Below are 27,307 nucleotides of genomic sequence, written 5' to 3' on the forward strand. Positions count from 1 at the left end.
CTGATTTGGGCTCAGCATATCAATACAGTCATGAAGAAGACACACTTGCAGCTCTGCTTCGTTAGGAGCTTGATGAAATTTGCTATAATCACCAAAGACTCTCACAAATTTTTATAGGTGTACAATAGAGAACATTCTGACTGCTTGCTTCACGGCCTGGCATGTAGTGAAGATTCCTAGCTCCATCATAGGCATAATGCTCCCCACCATTGAGGACATGTTCAAGAGGCAGTGACTCAAGAAGGCGGTGTCCCTCAGCATTTGGGACATGTCTTCTTCTCAATACCACTGTCAGGGAGGAGGTATCCACCCTCAATGATTCTGGAATAGCTTCTTTCCCTTCCTAATCAGATTTCTGAACCGGCTATAAACACTTCCTATAATTTCCTTTTACTTGCACTATTTATTTATTTTTTAAATCTATAGTAATTTTGCATCTTTACACTGTACTACTGCTGCAAAACAATAAATTTCACTTCCTAGAAGGCAGTGATAATAAACCTGACTCCCCTCACCTCTTTATACTAACTATATCTTGCAGTCCAGTTGAAAGGTTTTGACCTGAAATGTCCACTGTCCATTTCCCTCCATAGATGCTACCTGACCTGCTGAGTTCCAACAGCTTTTTATTTTTAATTTCTTTGGAATCTAATTATTACTAGTTGAGTCATCTTAAGATTTTTATTGGTCCCTTTTCAATCGCAGTTTATAATGAGGATTGATAAGTTAATACAATTTACCCAAATTTAAGCAAATTCAGGTGGTTATGTGAGCACAAGAGGTTGTAGCTGTGTCAAGTGACTGGGATAGGCCAGTGGCATAGGGAATATGATTTGGGAAAATAAGAGATAACAGGTAAAGTAGTAAATGCTTGTGTACATTTGCACCTGTGTGTACTAACTAGTAATTAAGATGGCAAATCAAATGTTGGGCATTTTAAAAGGGGATTGAAAAAATAAGATTGTTTTGACATCATATTGTCTTGTCAAGAATATCACATGTTAAGGGGACATCAGTAGCTTTCATAGAGTTTAAGGCTTTTCAAGTTCCAAACAAAAATGTATTATGCAAAATAACATAATCTGTCAGGACTCAGACCTAACATCAGTAAGCAAATCAATTATGAATAAACGTAAACACGAGGAATTCTGCAGATGCTGGAAATTCAAGCAACACACATCAAAGTTGCTGGTGAACGCAGCAGGCCAGGCAGCATCTCTAGGAAGAGGTATAGTCAACGTTTTGGGCCGAGACCCTTCGTCAGATGAAGGGTCTCGGCCTGAAACGTCGACTATACCTCTTCCTAGAGATGCTGCCTGGCCTGCTGTGTTCACCAGCAACTTTGATGTGTGTTGCTGCAATTATGAATAAATGTCTGATAGCACTCTTCTTGACATCTTGTTTCACTGATAATTAATAATAGACAGAGGCAACATTCAGCTGATTTAAAAAGTTTCCTCATTGGTTAGTGTTGTAGATGCCTATTGCTACGTTTTTCTGGGATGTGCAGCTCTGAACCATGTTCTCATCATTGTAGCCAGAAACTTGTGTCTCAAAGCCTCTAATCTATGTGGAATTTGTAACTGATTCTTGTATCCTGTAGTGTGTTGGTCAGGTTTGTGAAAAGACGGAGATTGGGGAAAGTGGAATTTAATTCATACAAATGTGAAATAATGTATGTTGGGAAACTAAGCTAGGGCAGGACATAGAGAGTGGTATGTTGTTGAACAGAGACCTTGGAGTGCGAGTACACGGTTCCCTGAATGTGGCAACACAGGCATACAGGGTGATGGGGAAAGTGGATGGCTTGCCTTCATCAGCATTGAGTACAAGATTTAGGTCATCATGTTACAGTTGTACGTATCTTTGATATGGTCACCAGAACTGTTGCTATGTTACAGAAAAGACATAATTAAGCGAAAGGTGCAAAAAAAATTCACAATAATGCTGCTTGGATTGGAGGTCTTGAGTTTTAAGGAGAAATTGTCTGAAGGAGACTGAGAGGTGACATGATACAGATGTATGAAACTATGGGAGGCATAGGTAGGGTGGATAACTAGACTTTCTCTCCCGCGATCGAAGTATCTATAACCAGAAGCCATTGTCCTAAGGCGAATAGGAGAATGTGTAAAAGGGGACTTGAGAGGTAACTGTTTCACACAGTAGTTGGTATCTGGAATGAGCTACCAGAGGAGATGATGGAGGTGGCAACAGTAACACATTTAAGAGTCTTCTGGACAGATACTTAAATTAGCATGGTATAGAGTGCTAGAGAGTCAATACAGGCAAGTGGGATTAGTGTAAATGAGCATATTGGTTAGCATAGATCTGGTGGGCCGAACGTTTCCATGTTTGACAACTGTATGACTCTGTTCTTCTGTACTTATTGAACCAGTGTTAATTTCTGGCTTTGCTTCTAAAACAGTGTTCAACATAGAAGTATACTGCGATAAATTAATAGTTGTGGTAACCTTTTTATGCTTCTCTAATTAATACAGGAGGACATATGTTGGAGCAATGCCTGGAAAAATCATTCAGTGTCTAAAGAAAACAAAAACTGAAAATCCATTGGTTCTTATTGATGAGGTAACCTTCTCTAATATGGTTGTAGTTAATATTTCGTCTGAAAGCTTTAAACCAGTGTCAATCAAAAATTCATCATAACCTTAAAGTATAATTGCCTTTCATGTGTTTTCAACACTCACAGATACTTAATTACATTATTGCTGATTTTAATTTACACAATCAGTATTTCCATCTATTATCCCCAACTTTAGCTTATTAAGTAGCATGCAGGAATTCTGAATTTTTGATCACATCAAGCAATCATACTTATTTACTACAGATTGATAAAATTGGTCGTGGTTATCAAGGAGATCCATCTTCAGCTCTCCTGGAACTTCTCGATCCAGAACAGAATTTTAACTTTTTGGACCATTACCTTGATGTGCCAGTCGATTTATCAAAGGTATAGTTTGGATTCTGCAAGTCTGGTAGCATCTGCAATGAAAGAAAGGGGTTAAATTTTGGGATTGATGACCTGAGATTAAATCTGTTGCCTCCAGATGGAACTCTCAGTAAGACATTATATGAATGATGATGTCACGTTTAGCTGATTTTTATCTGGGTCATATGGGAAAGCTCTAAATAATCTCAACATCCCAGGCAACAGATGAAGAATATCACCCTGGTTCCTACTTCTGATTGCTTGTGGAAATACCCTGAACGGATGTCAGCTGAGGAAAAACTTAGGATTAGCTATAATATCCTGAATGGCTGAATAAGTTTGTCAATATTCTGACAACACTGAATTTTAATATTGCTGATCAAATTAGCATGAAATTAAGGCAGAAAGACAAAGGCTGCAAAAAATTGTACATAATAGTCTTGTGCAGAAGCATCCTTTTCTATACCTGTTTGGCCATCTAAATCATTTGGAACAAGAAAGCCAAGAAATATTGTCACCAAGTCTAGGTTGCTTGGGCCTCATGAGGATTGGGCAAACTGGTTTACATCTGTAATAGAGTACCTGGAGCAAATCAGGACTCTTGGCACTGAAGTGAAAGAAAAGCACTGAAAGTACTCTGTCCAACCATTTATTTTAAATTTTTTAGGTACTTTTTATCTGCACTGCTAATGTGACTGAAACAATTCCTGAACCTCTCCGGGATCGAATGGAGATGATTAACGTTTCTGGTTATGTAGCGCAGGAGAAACTTGCAATTGCTGAGGTAAATCTGTTCCTTTTTAAATGGGCAGAATATTATCTATTACTATAAAAATAATAAAAAGTTGTGTGCATTTATTCTAGTATTTGCATTGGACATGAGAAATTGTATATTAGTGATGCCTACATTGCATGGAATATAAATGAAGGATCTCATCTATGTTCTCTATTTAATAGTGAGATTGCATTCTCAGTTCTGTATTCCTAATTTCTGGCACAAGGTTGTGAGCTTGAATCATAGTTCCTTACTTCAGCTATTTATGCATCCTTGCTGTGCACAAAATAGATGTTGCATTTTGTCTGTAGAAAAAAGGCAGCGATTGCACTATAGTCTATAGCACTTTGAAATGTTCTGAAGATGTAAAATACTGTTAAAATGTATGATAATTAATTTGTACTCTTATTGCAGCGTTATCTAGTTCCCCAAGCAATGAGTAGCTGTGGCCTGGATAAAGAGAAGGCACAAATCACACCTGAAGCACTAACTATTCTAATCAAACAGTACTGCAGGGAAAGTGGGGTTCGCAATCTGCAAAAGCAGGTGGAAAAGGTAAGTGCGTCTTTGCCACTGTAGAAGTGTTCTAACGTGGAAGAGCCACTACAGATAACACTGTACTCAAAGGCATGTAATAAAGTAGCCCCAGCTGTGACTCCGCATGAACTACAGTATATCATGCATCAAAATATAAAGAAATTTCTTTATTGAAACTAAAAATCCAAAACAATTATTATGCAGTCTAATTTTCAGCGATGCTGAATCGGACATAGTATTAAACAAAACTATGTAATTTTTTTTTCTCCATTGTATTTGCTGCCCAGTAATAATAAAGATATACAAGGGGGTTTCATGCCTTCTATTAGTGTAAACATTAAATGTTTTGCTGTAGTAGAATGTTAGATTGCATCACTCCATATATGCAAATAAAAGTCAGTAAAAATAGGTTTTCCAGCTAAAATTTTCAACCTTGTATTCATTACCTTGCCCATTTCCATTTCTATGACTAGTTCAACATTCCTGTCCCTGAATTTGGCAGCCATCTACATTTCTGTCCCTGTCACTTGTTTACTTCACCCACAAATTATTGTTTTGTTTCAGCATCTAATCGTTGTTTATTGCCTTATAGAAAGATACAGCACAGGAATGGGCTATTTGGCCCACAATGTTATGCTGAGCCAGCTGAAAAGCAAATCAAAAACACCCAAACACTAATCCCTCCTATCTACACCATGTCTGTATCCCTCCATCTCCCTTACATCCATGTGCCTATCCAAACGTCTCTTAAAAGCCTCTAATGTATTTGCTTCTATCACCATACTAGGCAGTGCATTCCAGGCATCCACCACTCGCTGAGTAAAAAAATGTACCCCTCACATCCCACTTGAACCTACCTCTCTCCCCTTCAATGCCTGACTACTGGTATTAGACATTTCAACCCTGGGAAACAAATATTCTCTGTCCATTCTATCTATGCCTCTCATAATCTTGTAAATCTCTGAGATCTCCCCACAGCCTCTGATGATAGCACATGCCTTCTAAACCAGGTAGCATCTTCGGCACTCCCTCCAAAGCCTCAACATCCTTCCTGTAGTGGGGGTCCAGAACTGTACACAAAAATCCAGATGATTATAAAACAGAGTTTTATAAAGTTGCAACATAACTTCCTGACTTTTGAACTCAGTGCCTCAATTAATAAAAGCAAGTATTTCATAAGCCGCCTTAACCACCTTATTGACCTGTGTGGCCACTTTCAAGGAGCTATGAACCTAGATCCCAAGATCTCTCAGCTCAGGAATTCCTTCCCTGAATCACTGGGCCCTCTGCCCTTACTTAAGATATCCCCTAAAATGTGAAACCTTTACAGATCTTCTAAGTAGATAGTATCTGATGGTGTCTAGTTGGGCATGTACTTGCAAGTGCAATTTTTTTTGGGTGGCAAATTATAAAGTTGCAAGCTAAATAGCTATAGTAAAATGAATGAGTTATCTGAAACCTTAGCTAACAGGGAAAGTAACAATGTCAACAAGTCAGATTGAAAGTTTGTGTAAGGACCCAGAACAAACTTTGATTTGAAATGCAATGATTCAGCATCAAATCAGGTAGCAGAGAAAAATAGAGGTGTGGGGAGGAGAGTGTAAAATGTTTTTTTTTGCTTTCAGTTTATTTAAATATTTCTTCAACATGAATACTTGAAGAAAAGGAACACATGCATAATAGTTGATTTGTAATGCAGAGATTTTTTTTCCCCTGAACCTGGGCATAGTTAGTAAAGTCATCATTTACTGCCTGTCTGGATGTTACACTGTGCTGAAGAGGGGAATGAATATTTAGGATAATTGATGGAATGTCTATCAAGTGGACAGTTTGGTGAAGATTGGAGTTAGGCAACAATTAAAAGTTATCAGTGTTTGGAAAGGGTATGAACATTTTAAACAACAGGCTTTGTTGTGAAAAACCTGCACCTTCCACAAATATGACAGCTACTTTAGTATAGTGAACTCTCTTGCTAAAAGTGCCATAGATTTTTGACAAATCCGATTAAATTTTGTTGGAGCATGTTTTTATATAGAGTGGTTCCATACAGATATGGCTGCTTTTCTAGATGGGGAATTTTGTATCCTCTCCATGTGCAGAACGGGGTGCCTGTGGAGAACAGCTGATGAGTTTGTTCAGTTGACATAATTTTACATGAGATTTCTTAGCTGGTTTTAAAGGTTTTGATGTATTACTCGGATTTACATGTGTTTCAATACCTCATTTAAATAATTTCATAGACAATCTCTGCAGCCACAAATTACTTGATTACTCTCCTGCAGGTATTCCGCAAGGCTGCATATAAAATTGTACATAAAGAAACTGACAGGGTAGTGGCAACACCAGAGAACCTCCATGATTTTGTTGGAAAGCCTATATTCACAGTGGACCGAATGTATGACGTCACTCCATCAGGAGTTGTAATGGGTTTAGCCTGGACAGCTATGGGTGAGAGGATGAGTTTTGTATTTAAAAAATGGTTCACAATAAGGACATAATATATTCTTGCCAATTGTCAACTTTTCAATGTTGTTCTTCTGTGTCTGCTTCATTCTTCTGCTGAGATACGACAATATATACATATTACCTCTAGAATTGACTAATTTCATGTTTATCCGACACTGCTTGCTACTTTTCACCATCCACAGAGCTAGTCTCAAGCTCCAACTCAATTTTCTGTCAACCAAATTTACTAAATCCTTTATAATCCCTCTGTTCACTAAAATGAACCACTACACTTTTTTCCCTCAAAATTCTCAGTCATGGTCTTCCCTTCCTTTTTCCGTAACTGCCTTCAACATCCCTCCCTACCCCTCCGAGATTGTGCCTGTGGACCGGCTGGTGGCGCAATGACATCAGCGCCAGACTCTGGAACGGAGGTTCCCGGGTTCACACCCAGTCGGAGCCGCTCCGGAGTACGTTTTCCATCTGTGCCGGGTTGAGTGTCGAGATTGCAACTCGACCTCGTAAAATAAAAAGGGAAAAATACTATGAAATGTCTGTGTGAGGAGTGGCGCCCCACACGGTCTCTCTCTCTCTCGCTCTGCGCCTTGTAAAGGCATGAAAAAGACACTGTCCCACCAACATCGCACACTCACGCACGCACACGCCAAAAAAGAAAGAGGTTGTGCCTCTAACTTCAGTTTGTTAGTTTCTATTATAATTACAGGAAATGCTAGAAATACTCCTTTGGGTGGTTAGTATCTATGGAAAGGGAACGTCTAACAATCTTCCATCCAAGATTACTGCCTATTACTGTCTAACCTAATGACGGAGTATCTCCAGCATTTTCTGTTTTTAGTTAGATATCCAAAATCTGTGTTTTATTTTTTATTTATCATATGTAATTTTGAAGCTTGGCTACCTTTAATAATTAAGTCAATATTTCAGCAAGAAATTGTTTGGCTTGCTATATTTTCTGAGAGGGGATGATTGCTTTATTTCTTGTTCTTTCTCCTTTAAGAACGTAAGAAATGAAAGCAGGAGTAGTCACTCAGGTGCTCAAGCCTGCTTTGACATTCTACAAGATCATTCCTGATCTACCTTTTTAAAAAAAACATTTCCCTGCACTGTTTCCCCTCACCCCAACCACTTTCATGTAGAAAATTACCAATCTCTATTTTTTAAGCAATTAATAAGAAAGGCTCCACAGCACATTGGTAGAGAGAATTCCAAATATTCACCATCCTTTTAAATGAAGAACTTTTTTTTTATTTCAGTCCAAGATGGCCTATGATGCCTAGTTCTTAACTCTGGAGAAGCAGCCTCCATTTATCTATCTTGTCAAGTCTTTAACTAAGTTTTTTTTTAATGTATTGATGAATTCAGTATCCTAAACTCTTAAGAATGTAGAGTGGTACCCTGCGTAACTACTACTCAAGTGACAAACCTGCACATCGGGAACCAGTCTGCATAAATCATAACAGGGAAGATGAGGAACTTGTTCCATTTCTCAAGTGACCATTAGGAACAATGTAAGTATTTATCTTGAGGACTGCCTTATCACATTCTTACTCTTAAAGTAGACAACATAATTAAGGACGATTCTCTCTCCTCCCCTTCCCTGTTGCACAGAACGCTTGAGAACACATAACACCAGATTCAAGAACAGCTTCTATCCCACTTTTATCTCTCATGAATGGATCTCTCACATTAGAAGATGAACTCTTGATCTGTCAATCCACCTTATTGTAGCACGTGCACTTTATCTGACTTTCTGCACCGAACTTTCTCTGTATGTGCAGCTCTATGTTCTGTTTTCTTTTAACTACCTCAATGTAACTATGTATGGCATGATCTATCTGGATGGCATTGTTGTATCTCAGTACATAGGAGAATAATGAACCAATACCAATACACCTTAACTTTTGTTTGGGGTTGAATTCAATTGAGATGTTGAAATTGTACAAGACCTCAGGTGATCAATCTTAGTTTCTATTTCAGAAAGAAAAAAGCAGGTTCTTGGAAACCAGTGTATCATTAGACAGCATTATAAGTTTTAAGAATTTTAATTCTAAATATCTAGATCTCCCTGAATCTCTTCAACAACCTCCCATGTCCGCTCTTTTAAATAAATAGCAAAGGGGAACCAGATAGAAAAGGTTTTTTTTTTGGCTCTCCAACAATGGAAACATTCTGAAATAATTGTGTACCTTATAATACTCAATCAGGTGGTTCAACTCTCTTCATTGAAACTTCCCTTCGTCGACCAAGAGACAAAGAAAGTAAAGATGGTTCTCTTGAAGTGACTGGTCAACTGGGAGATGTGATGAAGGAAAGTGCAAAAATTGCCTATACATTTTCCAGGGCCTTTCTCATGCAGAAAGACCCTACTAATGATTTCCTGACTCACTCGCATATTCATCTGCATGTGCCTGAAGTAAGTGTTTGAATTATTAAGTATGTAAAGGTATTTTGTTCCATAAAAGGGATGCTAATTGCATTAATTAGTTGCCACAACTTTACTTCACAACTATAAACAAAGCATTTTCTGTTGAGTGTTATACTTGTGTACTGCATACCAAAAGCTGCATTAGCCAACACTATACTGCAACTCTATACTAAATCAATTTGTCACTACTTTCACACAGTAAAACCAATGTAGTTATGCTTTTCTAGGTAATGCAATACTAAGTCTACAATATTGAGTGCAGTAAAAGGGGGAAGAAAGGCCATTGGTTTAAAGTGCATTTATTTCAGTGCAAAAGGTTTGAGTTATGGCCAGTGAAGTCGTGGCATGGATGAGCTCTGTGGATTGGAATATCATAACCAAAACAGAACATAGAGGAAAATGCTACAGGCATGACAGGTGCAAGTAAGAAAGAAAGGGTGGTTGCTTTCTTGCTGAAAGAGGACATAGCAACAGTACAACAGTCCTTGAGGAGGATATTCTTGGTGTATTATCCAGTGTGGCAATATTGGCAGAACTGAGAAATAGAAAGGGGATGGTCACTCTGGGATTTTATTATAGCCCACCCTCCCAATTTTCAGTGGGAATTGAAAGAGCAGTTATGGAGAGAGCGCAGGTAGTTGTAAACATAAGGTAATACTGGTGCGAGATTTTAACTTCCCTAATGCTGACTGAGCCAACCAAGGCTTCGATGGAGTGGAATGTGTCCAAGAAAGCTTCCTTGATCAATACATTGGGGGAACCTCTAGAGAGGGTTCACCTCCTGGGGATTGAGGTAGGGCAAGTGGTGGAGCATGCCATCTTGGACAATGTCTCCCATCCACGACATAATGTACTGGTTGGGCACAGGAGTACATTCAGCCAGAGACTCATTCCACCGAGATGCAACACAGAGCGTCATAGGAAGTCATTCCTGCCTGTGGCCATCAAACTTTACAACTCCTCCCTTGGAGGGTCAGACACCCTGAGCCAATAGGCTGGTCCTGGACTTATTTCCTGGCACAATTTGCATATTACTATTTAACTATGGTTTTATTACTATTTATTAATTATGGTGCAACTGTAACGAAAACCAATTTCCCCCGGGATCAATAAGTATGACTATGACTATCTGTCAGTGAGTTCTTTGGGTCCATTGACCATAATTCTCTTAGTTTTTAAATAAGTTATGGAGAAGGAAACAGTCAGTTCACAGATTAGGGTCCTGAATGCAAGCAACACAAAATTTGGAGCCATTAAGTTGAATCTTGCAATAGTGAGATTTTTTGCAGGGAAAGAGGAAAGCCTTTAAAGAGTTGTCAAGAAATTAAGACCTGCACATTCCTGTTGAGGTGAAAGGCAATTCTGGCAGGTTTAGGGAACCCGAGTTGATGAAAGATATTGAAACTTTGGGTTAAGAAAAAGGAGGCATTCACTGCACATAAGCAACAAATATATCTTCCAATGACTACGAGAAGTGCAGGAGTGCGCTTGAGAGGGAAGTTAGGGGAGCAAGAGGATATGGGAAGCAAAGTCCTGAGATTCTACAGGTATATTAAGAGTAAAAGGGTCACTATGAAGATATAAGGTCCCATCAAAGATCAACATGGCTGCCTGTGTGTGGAACCAAAGGAAATGGGTGAGACATTTAATTAAACTCTTCAGTTTTTACTACGTAGAAAATTTATGAAAGTGAAGGAAATGAGTGATGTTCTCTTGGACAACAGAAATTTATCAAGGAGGAGATATTGGAGGCATTAAAATATATCAAGGTAGATAAATCTCCAGGGCCTGATCTGGTGGGTATTTTTGAATTTTGTGGAAAGCATGAGAAGATATTGCAGAAGGCCTTGCAGAAATTATTGCTTCACCTCTGCCATAGGGAGATTCTGGAAAACTGGAGAGTAACTAATGTGGTACAATTTTTTTTTTAAAAAGGGTAGCAAAAATAACACAGGAAACTACAGGCCACTGATATTGACATCAGTGGTAGGTAACTTGCTGCAGGGGATGCTGAGGGACAGGACCTACCAACACTGGTGGGACATTCTGATTTCGGACAATTAGTGTAGCTTTGTGCTTGAGAATTTGTGTCTTGGAGTTCTTCCAGAATGTAACCAAAAGGCTAGATGAGGGAAGGGCGATGATTGTTTCTATATAGACTTCAGCAAGGCCCTGTTAAGGTCCATCATAGCCTTTTTCCTGGGAGGGGGCTACTAAAAACAAGACAGCATAGGTTATGAGAGGCGAGAGATTTAGAAGTAACATTAGAGGCAGCAGCTTCACACAAAGGGTGATGTGTATTTGGAACTAGCTGGCAGGAATAGTATTTGAGGCAGGAACATTAACAACATTTAAAAGGCATCTACAAACATTTGTAGATAGGAGAGGTTTAAAGGTCTGGGCACATTGCAGGCAGATGGGACTAGCTCATTGGGCAAAAGTGTGGTTGTGGGTATCTTCACTCAAGGTATTTCCATTTACTAGGTTACCATTTTTGCAATTATTTTAACATCTTTTTTAAAAATACAACTATGTGCTGTTGATATAAATAAATATTACAGATGTGAGGGAATGATGAATTGTTGTGGAGGAAACATTGAAACATTTATCTTCCTACTCTACCAGTGTTGACAGTCAGCTGAGTATATACTGTTAACTTAAGCTATACATTCCGTGTATCTGATCCAAATTAGTTAATTTTAATATATCTAATATGCAAAAGTATTTGTGTTGTTCATACAAGAATAAAAGACTTGATATGAACAGTTGTGTAATAGTCCCACAGACAGCCTCAATTCACATAGTTCAGTAGAACTCTATTAATCCAGCATACCCAGGACTTTGGTGTTTAGACCAGAACTATCAAATTCACTTGTTTGTAAGATGAAACGTAGCAACATTTCTAAAATATCTTGTAAGTTTCAGAAGAGCATGACCAATAAAACCAGGTGAGGTTAAAGGGAACAAGGTAAGCAAAGCATTCTGACGGCGCATGGCAAATGTAGCAAACATCACCTGGTGAGCCAATTGCTGAACCACTGGGATTTGCAAAATGTCAGATAGTGGATTATCGGAGGTTTCCCGTACCGATACAATGTATTGCTAGTGAAGAACAAGTTTAATCAATTCATTTATTATCAGTGACACTGTTTAAACCTTCTAATTACTTGTTTGTTTGTTTCTGTAGGGTGCGACACCCAAGGATGGTCCAAGTGCAGGCTGTACAATTGTAACTGCATTGCTTTCTCTGGCAATGGATCAACCTGCAAGGCAAAATTTAGCCATGACTGGAGAAGTGTCATTAACTGGAAAAATCCTGCCTGTTGGTGGAATTAAGGAGAAAACCATTGCTGTAAGTTGCAGTGAAGTTTCTGAAAGCAAAACTGGAGTTGAAAAGGAATAGCTCGAGTTTTATCGAAATTGGAGCAAAATTGTAGTTGTTCAATTACAGTACTTAACCTTCAGCTAAATAAGAAATTGAATCATTTTTACGTTTTCTTTCCTGCTAGTTCTAAATTTTGCAATTCTAATTTTAGTATTTTCCTAAGCATTTAAAACACAGGTTTTCTCAAATATTTAAGATCATTTTCTTGATATAGATCAGTGTTTGTAAAGGAATCTAAAAATGTTAATGGTTGTAAATTTTAAAACAAGTAGTCCAGAGGTTTGACTGCAACTGAACGGTGTTTTATTTTTTTTTAGGCAAGACGAGCTGGTGTTAACTGCATCATTTTACCAATGGAAAACAAAAAGGATTTTTTTGATCTACCAAAGTTTATTACAGAGGGCCTGGAGGTGCATTTTGCTCAACATTACCAGGATGTGTATAATACAGCCTTTCCAAATAAATAAGGTTACTGACCACTGAACAAATGATTGAACTGATCACAAGATATTTCTATAAGTTGCCCTTTTGTGGAAATACAATCAGATGTTATGTGCTGGTCCATTACACCACTGGAAGACTTAAGGCAGCAAAGCAAATTGAGCATGAGGAAATACGTAGCTCATTTACTGAAGTATTGTAACGTATCTTGGCATCAATAATTTTGTTAAGAAATTATTTTAATAAATGTACTAGAATTATTCTTCAATTTTGATATTATAGAATCCTGGAGCAATTGGAATCAGTAGATTATGAATAAATCGTGTATGATAGCTACATATATCAAGAAAGCTTCATATTATCTCTAGTTTTTGCGAAGTTTATGTTTTACACTTGGCACAATTTGATGATTGAGAATATGTCAACAAGATTCTTGTCTCCAGAGATGTACAAGTGCATCTTTGTGTAGGTGAAATCTGGTCTGTGATGTCTTCTAGTCATATTGCATTTTGATATTCACTGGTCATTTAAGAGTTGAGGTGCCTGGCATCTATGTTCCATGTTCAGATATGAATTGATACGTTCAGAATGGTCTATTTAATTTTTTACTTTTCTGGATGGTGACAATTGTGCGTTCTGCAATGTTGCTGGAATCATAAAATTCCCTCAGCATTTCCCAGGGAATCTGTCTTTCAGAATAAGACACATTGGAACAGTTGTACTGTCCTTGCTTTGCAGTCATTAATTTATTTGGGCAACCACACCCTTTGATATTCCATTAGTTAGCTTTTGATTTTCTTCTTCTGTTGAATACAAACTGGATTGATTTATCAATCGTTACCTGCAACTGCCTTAGCTGTAGTTGTAGCTTTAATATGTCAGTTTTCTAAAAAGCCAACTTGTCTGGCATCTGTAAAATAACACATACTCCACTTACGAGAAGTGAGTATTAGTTGGTAGAATGATTAGTTTCAGCTGCTACCAATACTATTTTTTATTGTGCTAGGGAATTTGATGCTTCAATTTTAACTAAACACAGTTGGGAATATTTAATAACCAGTTTTTAGTATATTACTGCTCTGTGAAATTACAAATTTATGTATTCCAGTTGAAAGTAAGTTTTGCTGCTGAATCTTAGATTCAGATTCGTCACATGTACATCAAAAAAAAAGTTAAATGTGCTGTTTGTATTAAGAAGCAACACTCAAGGACAGGCTGGGGCGACCTATAAGCATTGCCACACATTCTGGTGTATGTATCATGTCTATGATGTTCAAAACAAAGAAGCCGTTTTCCCATCCTCCCGACCGCTCATAAACACAGGCCTCTAATCCCAGAATAGGCCCCCCTCCTGCCTCCAGATTCTCAAACTCTCAGATTAACCCTACTGTAGAGGTTTGCTTATGCCTGTCCCACTTTGTAAGGCCATATTCAGCCTTAACAGTCAGACTGGATGGAGCATTAGAGAAGGAGCAATGTGCTTTTATTTAAATTATCATGGTTACTGCATTGAAGGAGGCTGTTTGCCATGTCAAGGTTCTTGCATTTTTTTTCCAGACAGCTTCCATCTCTCAATTTGCTATCACTACTGTCCTTGGAAGTATATGCTATATACTTTGCTGTATTTTTTTCTAAATGTGTATTCCTTTTGATGATCACCTTATTCAGTATCATCTTAAGTCTTGACACAGCCATTTGTTATTGGAAGATTCACCACTTGTGTAGTAGTTAGCACAACACTTACAGCTCAAGGAATTTCAGAGTTCAATTCTGGTTCCTCCAGGTGTTCTGGTTTCCTCACACTGTTCAAGACATACCAGCCTGGTTTGTATCACAGGCATATGCTTTTTCTCTGCTCTGGGATCATGGGAGCTCAGGCCTTTTCCTTATACTTTTTAATATCGTTCTTTGATTCTAGTTTACCCAAGCCAGATGTTTTAGCCCACTGAAATCACTCCTTCTTGAACTAACTTTTTTAAAACTTTGGGTTATACTTTGTGTATTTTAAATCATTTATTGTTATCTCTTAGCTGTCCTCCAGTGAGCCTGGCTTGTTTTTCAAACCCAAATCCAATGAAGGTAAATATACTTCACCACAAATGCATGTGTGATTCTAATCAAATTGCATAATTGGAATCCAACCCACTTACCACTGTGGCTTTTGGACATCTGTATTTGCTCATTGTCCTTTATCCTAGTCAGTGTCATTCAGTTCTTTGCTTTGAAGATTCTTTTTATTGCTCAGCTATCCTCCCCAGTATACCAACAGATTCTCTAATCAGTGTCTTCTGATTTCTTTCCTGAAAACCATGTTGCCAAGATCTTTTAAATTTTATATTACATTATAGCTGCAGTTCAAATTTAGATTCCAGCATTTAGACTTCAAAAATACCTTAACTTTCCCTATGTTCTCTTAGGCTAATGTGTTTACCCCAATGCTATCTTGTTAGTGAACCATCCCTCTTAGGCCCTAATCCCAGCACTGATACACAAACTTGTCTGACCTTTATGGTTCACGCATCTGCCTAAATTACTCCAAGTGCCCCAGAGAGATACAGTTGGTTTGTACTATTTCTCTAGCTATGCAGTTTTTCTACACTTCCCTCCTCTTTCTATACTTAATAGTGACACTAGTCATGTGCTATTAAATATTAAGAGAATAGATAACATAAATTCAATTTTGGAATTATATAGTGAGCTTGTATAGACCAAACTAAATTGCCTCAAGGAAATATGAAATACGGTTTTAAACACCATAAATGGTTCCACAAAAATCAGTCTTCATTGTAAATGTAAACCAGGTATTCATGTGTCAACATTAAAAATGAATTTTATTGGTAACAACTTAGTACAGATCAATCTTTCTTTGCTGCTGCTTTCCTCATTGCTGCCAATACATTGCTGAGTTCTTCTCTCTTCCTCTTGGCCCGAATATGGGTTCCAACCTGGAAGAAATGTAAACAGATTTAGATAAATCTTTACAAAGCAGTTGTGAACAAAAGCTCATTTTTGTCAGGTCCTCTAATATATTAAGTTGATAGCACAACTTATTTTTGTTAGAATGATGCTTCTGCAGTTTAAATTATTTTTTGGTTTCAATACTGTCAGCATCTTCTATCCATATACTCTCAACTGGTGCAATTCCCTTATGGCAAGATTCCCAACCTGTTTACGGCTGTAGTCCCCAAGTTGGGAACTTTTGCCTTGCATTGAGTTAGAATGCTGCCTCACCAGTACCACCCATATCTCAGGACGTGCCTGGTATACAGCACTAAAATAATCTCCAGCCAAATCAATTAACTATTAGTGGGATACTTTCTGCTTTATTATTATGGATGATGCAGCATAAAACAAGCCATCTCCAAACGTGGTATTTTTCTAATGAACCAGTCATAGTTATACTTTATTGATCCCAGGGGAAATTAGTTTTTGTTACAGTTGCACCATAAATAATTAAATAGTAATATGTAAATTATGCCAGGAAATAAGTCCAGGACCAGCCTATTGGCTCAGGGTATCTGACCCTCCAAGGGAGGAGTTGTAAAGTTTGACGGCCACAGGCAGGAATGACTTCCTATGACGCTCTGTGTTGCATCTCAGTGGAATGAGTCTCTGGCTGAATGTACTCCTGTGCCCAACCAGTACATTATGTAGTGGATGGGAGACATTGTCCAAGATGGCATGCAACTTGGACAGCATCCTCTTTTCAGACACCACCATCAGAGAGTCTAGTTCCATCCCCACAACATCACTGGCCTTAGGAATGAGTTTGTTGATTCTTTTGGTGTCTGCTACCCTCAGCCTGCTGCCCCAGCACACAACAGCAAACATGATAGCACTGGCCACCACAGACTCGTAGAACATCCTGAGCATCGTCTGGCAGATGTTAAAGGACCTCAGTCTCCTCAGGAAATAGAGACGGCTCTGACCCTTCTTGTAGACAGCCTCAGTGTTCTTTGACCAGTCCAGTTTATTGTCAATTCGTATCCTCAGGTATTTGTAATCCTCCACCATGTCCACACTGACCCCCTGGATGGAAACAGGGGTCACTGGTACCTTAGCTCTCCTCAGGTCTACCACCAGCTCCTTAGTCTTTTTCACATTAACCAACGATCAGACTGGATATTACAATGCCTTAAACTATTTTCACATTTTACTGTCCCATTTTTCTAAATTTAAAAATATACTGAAGTAGGATTTCTGAGCTGATCTGCAAAACATTGTGCATCATGTCAAATCAAAAGAAACATTCTAAAACCTGTCAACAATTCACTAAAAATTTAAAACCAAAATTGTGGAGCTGAAGTATTCATCTGCTTTAATTACTAGCCAACTTTCTTCAGGTTCAAGTTGGAGGATTACCTGTTTTCAATTAATTTACCCACTTCTCTCTGTCAGGCCCAATTAGATTTTCAACAGATGAAACCAAAATGACAACAAAAGGGCATTCAAGTCAAGGAAGTGATAACAGAGAACCACAGATCTGGGGAAGGTGACAAGACCATCTTGGAGGCAATGAACCTACCTCGGGGCTCAGTGCAGTTCACAGCAAAACCACAACCACACTGTCAAGCTGACCCTCTAAGCTCAGTCGCTGGAGAAGAACGGCACTTGTAATAGTCTACTGTGACACCAAGCGTCACTCTTGAGTGAGTTGCAGAAGTCAGTGGCTGCAACTGGAGCCACTATTCATGGCTCCACAATCTCCCAGGTCTTGCACAAGGGTATTTATGGAAGAATGGCAAGGAAGCAGCCCTGGTTAAAAAGAAACACATCCTTGCCCATAATAACTTTGCAAAGCATCACTCAGAAGATACTGTGAAGATGTGGACAAAGGTCTTGTGGTTGAATGAGACTAAAGTGGAACTTTTTGGCCTCAATACTCGGTGGTATGTGTGGTGTAAATCAGCGGTCCCCAACCACCGGGCTGTGGACCGGTACCGGGCCGCAGAGCATTTGCTACCGGGCCACGAGGAAACGATACAATTTGGCGACATGAGTCAGCTGCACCTTTCCTCATTCCGTCATGCCCACTGTTGAGCTTGAACGCACGCGAGGTCATTACTCGCGCGTCATCGATGTCAGCGCGGGAAGATGATCAACTCCTCGAGCTTGCAAATGACGACGGGCTGAAAAGTATGTTTGACATAACATCTCTGCCGGCATTCTCATTCAAAGTCAAGGCTAAATATCCTGAGATAGCCACGAAAGAACTGAAAACGTTGCTTCCATTTCCAACCTATCTCTGCAATGAATGCGACGAAAACTAAATAGACCGGACACAAGTAACCTCCTTCGAGTATCGTGTCTCCCATCACCCCTCGCTAGGACCGTCTTGTTGCAGGGAAACAAGCCCAGGGCTCCCACTGATTCAGCGATACTGGTGTGTTGCAATGATTTTATATGTTCATACGGGGAAAATATGTTCTGTGTGTTTAATAACCAAACGTTACTTAAAATGTTATGATGCTATTGACTGATAAGTGACTTATATAACCATATAACAATTACAGCACGGAAATAGGCGATCTCGGCCCTTCTAGTCCGTGCCGAAAGCCACTCTCACCTAGTCCCACCGACCTGCACTCAGCCCATAACCCTCCATTCCTTTCCTGTCCATATACCTAACCAACTTTTCTTTAAATGTTAATATCGAACCTGCCTCTACCACTTCTACTGGAAGTTCTTTCAACACTTCAAGCTCCCCGTTCTCCCCTGATGATTGACTCATCACTATATTCATGTGAGGAAAATATGTGCTATGTGTTTAATATTAAATTCGTCAGATAAACCCTTCTAGAAACAAAATTGAGTGTATTAGCCCCTTATTACCAATATTCCGGTCGTGATGAACACCCCCACCCCCCGAACAGAATCGCCAAAAACGCTTTGCAGAGAATAATATCGGCAGGTACACGCATGTGCACTGGCGCCCGCGCAAGGCTTCATGGTCATTGCAGTCTTTCTTGACTGCTACTCTTGTCCGTTGGCAACCCTACCGCACCCCCCCCCCCCCCCCGGCCAGGTTGGCCGGTCTGCAAGAATACTGTCAATATTAAACCGGTCCGCAGCGCAAAAAAGGTTGGGGGCCCCTGGTGTAAATCTACTACTGTGCATTAACCAGGTAACACCATCCCTATTTGCATGGTGGAGGTAGCCTCATGCTACAGGGATGCTTTTCAGCAGCAGGGACTGGAAATCTAGTCAGGATTGATGGAAAGCTGAGTGCTGCTAAATACATAGAGTTCCTGGAGAAATATCTGCTAACTCTGCCAGAAAGCTTAAACTGGGGAGGAAGTTGGTCTTTCAGCAGGACAATGAACCAAAGCATATTGCCAGAGCAACCATGGTGTGGCTTTAAATAAAGAAAACTGATGTCCTTGAGTGGACCAGTCAGAGTCCTAACCTTAATCTGATCAATTATCTCTGGCAAGACCTCATGATTAGTGTCCACTGCTGCTCCCCAACTGAGCAATTTTGCAAAGAGGAATGGGCAAAATCTTTCTCCGTCACATTGTGCAAAGCTAATGGAGACTTATCCAAAAAGACTATTGGCTGTAATAGTTACAAGAGGTGGCTCAACTAAGTATTGAGCAAAAGGGGATAAATACTTTTGAACTGCTGACATTTATTTTTGAACTTTTAGGTTTTTTTACGCTTCAGAAGTTCCTTTTTTGGGGGGGGGGTTCTACTGTGAAAATCCTCAAACATGTTAATATACATAATCAAATTAACTTGTAATAATTCAAAACGACCAGAATAAAGACAATACATTTAAGATATGAAAACATGTTGACCATATTGTTGCTTACCCTCTTTTTAATGAATTTGAGTGCACGCTTATCTTTAGAGACCTTCAGCAATTCCATTGCACGTTTCTCATAAGGGGCAAAGCCACAGACCTCACGGATTAGGTCTCTGACAAACTTGGTATGCTTGGTCAGGCGCTTTTGAAAAAAAATAATAGAACTTAAAATTCCATTCCAAACCCATTTGTTACCATTTTTTTAGTGGATAAATAATACTGATAAACAGAACAATTTTCTAAAATCATATTTTACCTTAGCTTTTATGAAAGGAAAACCACACTTAAAGAATTTATTACAGATTACTGGGAAAGTAACCAGAGTAGATAAAGGGGAAACCACTAACTGGACTTGGATGTATTAAACCCATTTAAAATTTCCTCAACATTGCTGAATAATTCATAGTGAACACAACAGATTAGCATGAATAGACAGTTAATTAATATGAAAAACAGGAACAGATTTATTTTTCAAGTTAGCAAACTTCAGAAATCAGAGCCGGGGCTTCAACTATTTATGCTTAATATTTGTTGTGATATAGGAATAAATTTAATGTATCCAAGTTAGATGATGGTAAGTGGTAAAGCTTCGGAAGGTAAAAATCTGAAAAACGAACAGGCACAGAGTGGACAAATACATGGCAGTTTCAAGTTGGAAAAAGTGAAATTATCCATTGTGCCAGTTAGAATATAAAATCAGTATTTAAGACTGTATGAGAATGTTAATTACTAGCTGTCAGATACAAAATGTTTCCAATAGAAGAAAATGCTGGAATTCAAGTACTGCAGTAAACAAAATGTAATGTTGACCCTTGTTATAATGTTACAAGAATTAAGGAAGTCCTACAACCATGCAGGCATTTGGCAAATATAACTCAAGTATTCTGCACAGATTTAATCTTCAAGGAAATATATTTGTTTTGGGGACATAGCAAAGATTCACCATGTTGATTATTGGGATGAGGGTTTGATAGAATAGACTTAAAACGTATCACCCTCTTAAACAAGAGTACTCTCATTTTTGTCTGACTAGATAAAAGCTGTTAAGGGTACCTTCAATGGAGTTTAGACTTGAACAGATCTCTTAACACAGATGAGGAATTTTTGAGCAGTGGTAAATCTTTGAAATCCATCATCCAAAAGACTTGTAGTTGAGTTGATCGGTTAGATTTTGCTTAAGCCTGTCTGCTCCCCAAACCTGCCAGCCACACTAAACTGGTACAGATGCACAGGTGGAATCTCATTGGGCCTTGTATCCTGAAGGCATAAGGCACGAGGCATGGCACAAGGCCACAGAGACAAATCTCGTGCAGTACAGTACCAGGGCCCTATCTCCAGAGCGCCACAGACAAAATACAAGCTGAGGCAGGATTCTGATTTGTGTCAAAGCTGTAAACAAAAAAAATTAAAGCTTACAAATATCTGACATTTTTTCCCCAGAGTGGCATTTTTCCCCACATGACCACAGCCAGCAGGATTTAGCCAATTAGTATATTCAAAACTGAGAGATTGTGAAGAACAGAATTTAGAGCTGTGGAGACAATAAAAACAGATGAACCAGAACCATTAACCTCATCTTCCCTCATTAAATTGTGGTGCTGAGTTAACTGGAGGACAACTCCTTTGCTCAAATTTTAGCCAATATGAATAAGTAAACACAAGACACCGGAGGAGACATGAGCCATTCAACTCCGTGCTTTGCTCTGCTATTATGTAACATGAGTGACATTTTATCTCAGTTCTACTTTCCTGTATTAACTGTAAGTTCACTACTCTACACTCTGATCTTAAAAGATTCCCAGCTTCATCTCAAAAGGCCCACTCCTTACTTTGAGACTGGTGCATGCTGTCAATTCCAGTAAGAATGTTATAGGCAAGGATGAATTGTGATGACAATCACTGTAATATTTCTCCAATATATTACAACACCTCACCACCACTTCCTTAAAATTAAGTTTCCTAAAATCTGTGCAGCACAGGATCTTTTCAGAAAACTGCTATGCTATTTTCAGGGATTGCTGATTGGAGGGGAGAATTGGGAATGCTGAACCTGGAAAATAACTTCAGGCATTAAATTAATGATGCAGCTCCTATCAACAACTCGTGTGGTTACTCACCCCTCGTCTGCGGCTTTGCCTTGGGCCGGTCTCGTTCTTGGTGATAGGGTGACCTTTGTGCAGGCCGACTGCCATAGGATACCTGATTGCCATTTCTATTTAGATGAAGTAGGGAAACAAATATTTAATAGTCATTCAAATCAAAGCGAATGCAAAAATACAGCAAAATTTGTACATCAATTTTGGCAGAGTACTGTCAGTTTCAGGAATGGAAATTGGACGAATTGGAAATTCATGAGTCCAACATCTTAAATGCTTTTGCTTAAAGGGGAAAAATATTAATTCTCCATTTTATTCATGCATCCCCAATCTCTGGAATTATACCAGTAAATATTCAATACAAACTCTCCAATTAAATATGACCCAACTAGACTAGTGATTAAATCAAAGATTGTAATCACAAAGTCTCTTTAAAATGATACCTAGTTGGAACAATGGTTTCTGATTCCTCGCATCAAACTGTATCACATCACACTACACATTTTACATCATCCATTCTGTGACTGTCCCACAGTTAAACTCAACCATAGGAAATGCATGTTACTAACAAGGACAGAATTTATTGTTCATCCTTAGCAGGCCTTGAACTAAATAATTCATCAGACTTTCAGGGCAGTAACGATTTAACTACTTCAGTGGGTTCAGAGTCAGACATGCTACGGTTTCAGTCAGCTGTGTTGAATTTGAATGCCCAGTTACTGTGATGGGATTTAAATTCAGGTATCTCAATGCAGATAACCTCATCGTTGCACAACAGAATCCCTGATCAAGGCCATTCAGCCCACTGAGTTTTTTGCTGACCAAAAGAGAATGATTAAACTATTTCCATTTCCCAATTCTTAGTCCCTACAGGCTACATCATGTCAACTGTTCATTCAGGTAAATTGAAAGAAAAATTGTTTCAGTCCCATCACCCAGTTCCAGAAACCTCTTACTCTTTGGTGACCCCCTCCCCCCAACTCCCATTAATCCAACTACCTTAAGTTTGTTTTCTACATTTCAAATTTTCAAAGCATTTATAGTTCTTGATATTGTCCCTATTAATTCCAAATGCACAAGTATTCAGTGCATTTTAAAAACCATGTATGACTTTAACCACAAAGTTCTGTTGTTTGCCTAAAGAGCAAGCGGATTCCATCTCAAAGCTAACTGATTTGGCCGTACTAGCCATGTATTTTGTGCTATACAAGTTAAGTTTGTTCACCATGATTTTCAACTTAACTCTCCAATACAGAAACATAGATTCAAATAAGAAACTTTCAACAAATAGACACATTTGGCCCAAATGTGTCTGAGTTAATGTAACTACTAAGTATAGACCCAGTTCCTGCACCTTGGTAACCCATCTTCCCAAGTATCCACACAATTCCTTAAAATTCATGAGCATTAAGCCCATTAATTACGACATAATAGATGATGCCAAGTTTTAAAGATCTCACCTTCCTTTTAATCACCTGTCAATGATTCAAAACTTGAAGGAATAATCTTTATCTGCCACAATGCCAAAAAATCTCTTATTTTTTAAAATAACATGTTCTAATGTCAAGACATTTTTATAGTCTAACTGTAACTTTCTTATAGTTACTCATTGTACTCTTTCCCTCTGCGTATCTGGTATTAAGATTATAGAAAACCACTTCAATTTTCAGTAAGCTCTTAAGGAGGTAACATCATTAAAACATTACCATCTTAAGGAGATTTTACCAAGAGTAGATAAGGTGAGAGGTCTTTTTAATTGACTAGTGTCTTGAAACTAGGAGCAAGTCTCAGGGTAACAAGTTAGCTACTTAGGAAAGTAGCTGATGAAGTAAGTATAATCATGGCTTCACGTTACAACTGGGATCAAATACAACTCAAAATACTGCAGCATTCAAATCTGCCTATAGAAGTGTGGAAAATAAGTTAGTGCCAATGTTTCCTTTGGAAAGACTCAATAAAAAACATTCACTGGCATTTGGAAATTTCACCCACTGCTTAGTAGTGTTCTGGTGAGACTCCAAGACATTAAGTAGCTCTACTCCAGGCACACCCACAAATCTAGCCATACCACTGGGTCAGCACAAAGCATGCTAGAGACTCAAAAGGTACTATTTTATGAACAAAATGAACCAACTGATGAATGAATTGATTACAAAGAATCTCATGGCATTGGAATAAAGTTTCCCGACAAACACCAAGCAACATTTCTAAAATTGCCGTCATGTCTATATTATGTCTGTAAAAACCTGTTCAATACAAACTGGCTGCCTCAGTTGCAATGCTAGTAGACTACACTCATGTAGTTTTGCTGTACAGCTCGTTGTGAAAAATCTTAAATATTGTACTACACAGGCGTTACATGTGAGAAAACCTATGCTATGGAAAGGACCTGTCTTTCTGAAGTTCTTTTCTCAACACCCCAAATACCTAACAAATTACATACTTCTGAGATATCATTACTGTAGAATACGCTTAGATTACTAACACCTCTTCAATATTGTTCGTATTCCAGAGATTAATGAGAAAACTGAGGTTCAATCACATCTTCAGCGCACCATAAACTCAACAGCTTTATCACTTCTGAATACAGCCATCGCTGACACGTTGGAAACGTTACCCAATTTGTGCACAGCAAATCTTCCTTACGCAACACTAATTTGCTAGTGATATTAGACAGGGACAAAACGATCGGTGGTAGGTCACGGGAAAACAGAGTAGAAGAATCTCCGATTAGATATCGAGCTCCGAGGTGAGGTTAAACCCCCGTACAAGAGTCCATGGTATCAGCACAGAGCCGGACCTGCCACGCTGCTCAAATCTTCAAACCGCCTCTCTGGAGCTGCACTAACCAACGTTTAGCAGATGGTCCGATATAAAACCATGAAAACACAAATCGGAAAGTCGAAGAAAAGGAGTAACACCGACATCGCATCCCCTTCGCCGTGCGGAGACGGTTCTCCAGCCGGACACCCCCAAGTCCGAATCCCCTCCTTAATTCACAAATAACAACTCCAGTGGGATGCACACACATACAATATCCTGTCTAAAAATCACATATAACGCTACCCTTTCCATCCCCACCTAGCAAGAGTCACCCAACCGCAGGATGGTTCCGATAACGACCCGATTTTAAATTCCGCCCTTCTTTTACCTACTTGACGATTATGGCGGCCAGGCCGGAAGGACTGGGCTGGCGCGGAATTCTGGGACTGCAGGGCCTCCGACCGGCCGCGGCGGCGACCATGTGAACGGAAACCGGCCGGTAGGGGCTTGACTTGTTGTCGTGTGGTTTCAGGAAAATGTTCTCTGGGGAAAAATCCCTTCCTTATTGGTTTTGAAATAATACGTGGATCTACTATCAATATAAAATCGGTTCTTTTCAAAGCCAGAACTTTTTGTTATTTGCACGTATCGCCCATTCCTACTTGTCCCCAAATTGAGGAGCTGGTCAGGAAGCTCGACGCCGTTCGCCTTTAATATTGAATTCAGTAGTCAGGAAATTATATCCACGAGAGATTCCGAAGATGCTGGAAATCTAGAGCAACAGACCGATAAGCTGGAGGAACTCAGCAGGTCAGGCAGCATCCATGGAAATTAATTAACAGTCGACGTTCAGATTGGAGGCTACTTAAGTGAAATATGAGCTGCTGTTCTTCCACCCTGAGGGTGACCAAATTGTGGTAAAAGAGGCGGCCATAGACCGACATTGAAACGGGAATGGGGATAGCAATTAAAATGGTTGGCCATCAGGAAATTCTGCTCATGGTGGATGGAACAGAGGTGCTCGATAAAGCAGGCCCCCAATCGGGTCTCATCAATGCAGAGGAGGCCGCACTGGGAGTACCAGATTGAATTAGACGACCCCGACAGATTTGGAAGTGAAGTGTTGCCTCACCTGGAAGGACTGTTTGGGGCCCTGAATGGAAGTAAGGGAGAAGGTAAATGGGCAGGTGTAGCATTTCTGTCACTGAAAGGAATATGTGCCAGGAGGGAGGTTAGTGGGGAAGGACGAATGGAAAAGGAAATCACAGAGGGAGCAATCCCAGTGGAGAGTGGGGGGGGGGGTGGAAAGAAAATGTGTTTGGTGGTATGATCCTGTTGAAGATGGTAGAGGAAATTATATTACATCTTTACAAAACCCTGGTTAGGCTGAATTTAGAGTTTTGCATTCAACTCTGGTCACCCCATCATAGCAATCATCAGGGTCATCACAGGGAGTGCATGGCAGCCTTGGAGAGGATGCAGAGGTCATTCACCAGATGCTAAAGATGAGATTCTGCTGATGGTGGAAATCTTCAACAACACATACAAAATGCTGGAGAGAGTCAGCAAGTCAAGCAGTATTTATGGAGGAGAATAAAAAGTGGGTATTTCAGGCTAAGACCCTTCAACAGGGCTGTAAAGGAAGGGGGGGGGGCAGAAGCCAGAATAAGAGTAAGGGGAGAGGAAAGAGTACAAGCTGGCAGGTGATAGGTGAGGCAGAAGGTAGGTAGGTGAAAGGGAAAGGGAGTTTAAGAAAGAAGTTGGGAGGTGATGGGTGGAAATGGTAAAGGGCTGAAGGAGAACAACAGGAATTCTGCCGATGCTGGAAATTCAAGCAACACACATCAAAGTTGCTGGTGAACGCAGCAGGCCAGGCAGCATCTGTAGGAAGAGGTGCAGTCGACAGTTCAGGCCGAGACCCTTCGTCAGGACGTCGACTGCACCTCTTCCTACAGATGCTGCCCGGCCTGCTGCGTTCACCAGCAACTTTGATGAAGGGCTGAAGGAGGATGGATAGGAAAGGACATGGAAGAATGAGAAGGAGGGGAACCATATGGAAGTGACAGGCAGGTGAGGAGAATAGAAAGGGTGAGAGGGTAATCAGAATGGGGAATGGAAAAAGGGAGGGGGAGTAATTATCAGAATTTAGAGAAATCAGTGTTCATGTAAGCGTGACAAGTGCTGCAGCTGCCCCTGCATTTCCTCCCTCACCAGCATTCAGAGCCCCAGGAGAGGCAACACTTCACCTGCTTCTCTGTCAGAGTCATCTACTGCATTTGGTGCCCCAGACCAGCCTCCTTTATATCAGTGACATCCAACGCAAATCAAGGAACTATTTCACTTTTTCTGAATCCGCCACAAAAGGCAGGTTCTCCCAGTGGCTACCCATTTCAATTTCACTTCATGTTTCCATTCCAAAATGTCTGTCCCTAGCCTTCTGTACTGCCATGAGGAGTCAAACTCAAGTTGGATGAGCAACATATACCCTGTCCACATAGTCTCCAACCCATGGGATGAACATCTAAATCACCCCTCTCTCCTATTCCCCATTCTGGTTACCCTCTGACTCCCTTCAGCTCACCTGCCCACCACCTTCCCTTTCTTTCACTATCCACTGTCCTCTTCTATTAGATTCCCTGTTCTGCTCTTTACCTCTTCCACCTATCA

At 39.7% G+C, this 27,307-nt stretch overlaps 2 protein-coding genes across 4 annotated transcripts in view; one reads left to right on the plus strand and one right to left on the minus strand.

Moving 5' to 3' along the window:
• Window positions 1–15,782, plus strand: part of lonp1 (lon peptidase 1, mitochondrial) — a 55,280-nt gene extending 39,498 nt beyond the window's left edge. Inside the window, exons 11-18 of the mRNA XM_063032642.1 lie at window positions 2,499–2,586; window positions 2,846–2,968; window positions 3,615–3,731; window positions 4,137–4,277; window positions 6,542–6,707; window positions 8,930–9,138; window positions 12,338–12,502; window positions 12,853–15,782. Of these exons, the coding sequence (XP_062888712.1) occupies window positions 2,499–2,586; window positions 2,846–2,968; window positions 3,615–3,731; window positions 4,137–4,277; window positions 6,542–6,707; window positions 8,930–9,138; window positions 12,338–12,502; window positions 12,853–13,002 (1,159 nt within the window). The 3' untranslated portion in view covers window positions 13,003–15,782. The remainder of the gene's footprint in view (window positions 1–2,498; window positions 2,587–2,845; window positions 2,969–3,614; window positions 3,732–4,136; window positions 4,278–6,541; window positions 6,708–8,929; window positions 9,139–12,337; window positions 12,503–12,852) is intronic.
• Window positions 15,783–15,788: 6 nt separating this feature from the next.
• Window positions 15,789–25,096, minus strand: rpl36 (ribosomal protein L36). Of its 3 annotated transcripts, none has more exons than XM_063032643.1 (4): window positions 25,033–25,096; window positions 21,899–21,993; window positions 19,789–19,923; window positions 15,789–15,921 (listed from the first exon to the last, which is right to left on the minus strand). In XM_063032643.1, exons 2-4 carry the CDS (start codon window positions 21,989–21,991, stop codon window positions 15,832–15,834), a joined length of 318 nt encoding a protein of 105 aa, XP_062888713.1. In that variant the 5' UTR covers window positions 21,992–21,993; window positions 25,033–25,096; the 3' UTR covers window positions 15,789–15,831. The 3 variants fall into 3 exon arrangements, with proteins under 3 accessions (XP_062888713.1, XP_062888715.1, XP_062888714.1); XM_063032645.1 differs by having other exon boundaries at window positions 25,029–25,075; XM_063032644.1 differs by having other exon boundaries at window positions 24,959–25,074.
• Window positions 25,097–27,307: the final 2,211 nt, after the last annotated feature.

Source organism: Mobula hypostoma, chromosome 24 (assembly GCF_963921235.1).
Source record: "Mobula hypostoma chromosome 24, sMobHyp1.1, whole genome shotgun sequence".
NCBI lineage: Eukaryota > Metazoa > Chordata > Chondrichthyes > Myliobatiformes > Myliobatidae > Mobula > Mobula hypostoma.

Coding starts and splice junctions, on each gene's coding strand:
- rpl36 (XM_063032643.1), bottom strand. CDS start 21,991: ATGGCAATCAGGTATCCTATGGCAGTCGGCCTGCACAAAGGTCACCCT. Junction 19,924..21,898: donor GGCAAAGCCGCAGACGAGGG/GTGAGTAACCAC, acceptor TTTTTTCAAAAG/CGCCTGACCAAGCATACCAA. Junction 15,922..19,788: donor TCAAATTCATTAAAAAGAGG/GTAAGCAACAAT, acceptor CATTTCTTCCAG/GTTGGAACCCATATTCGGGC.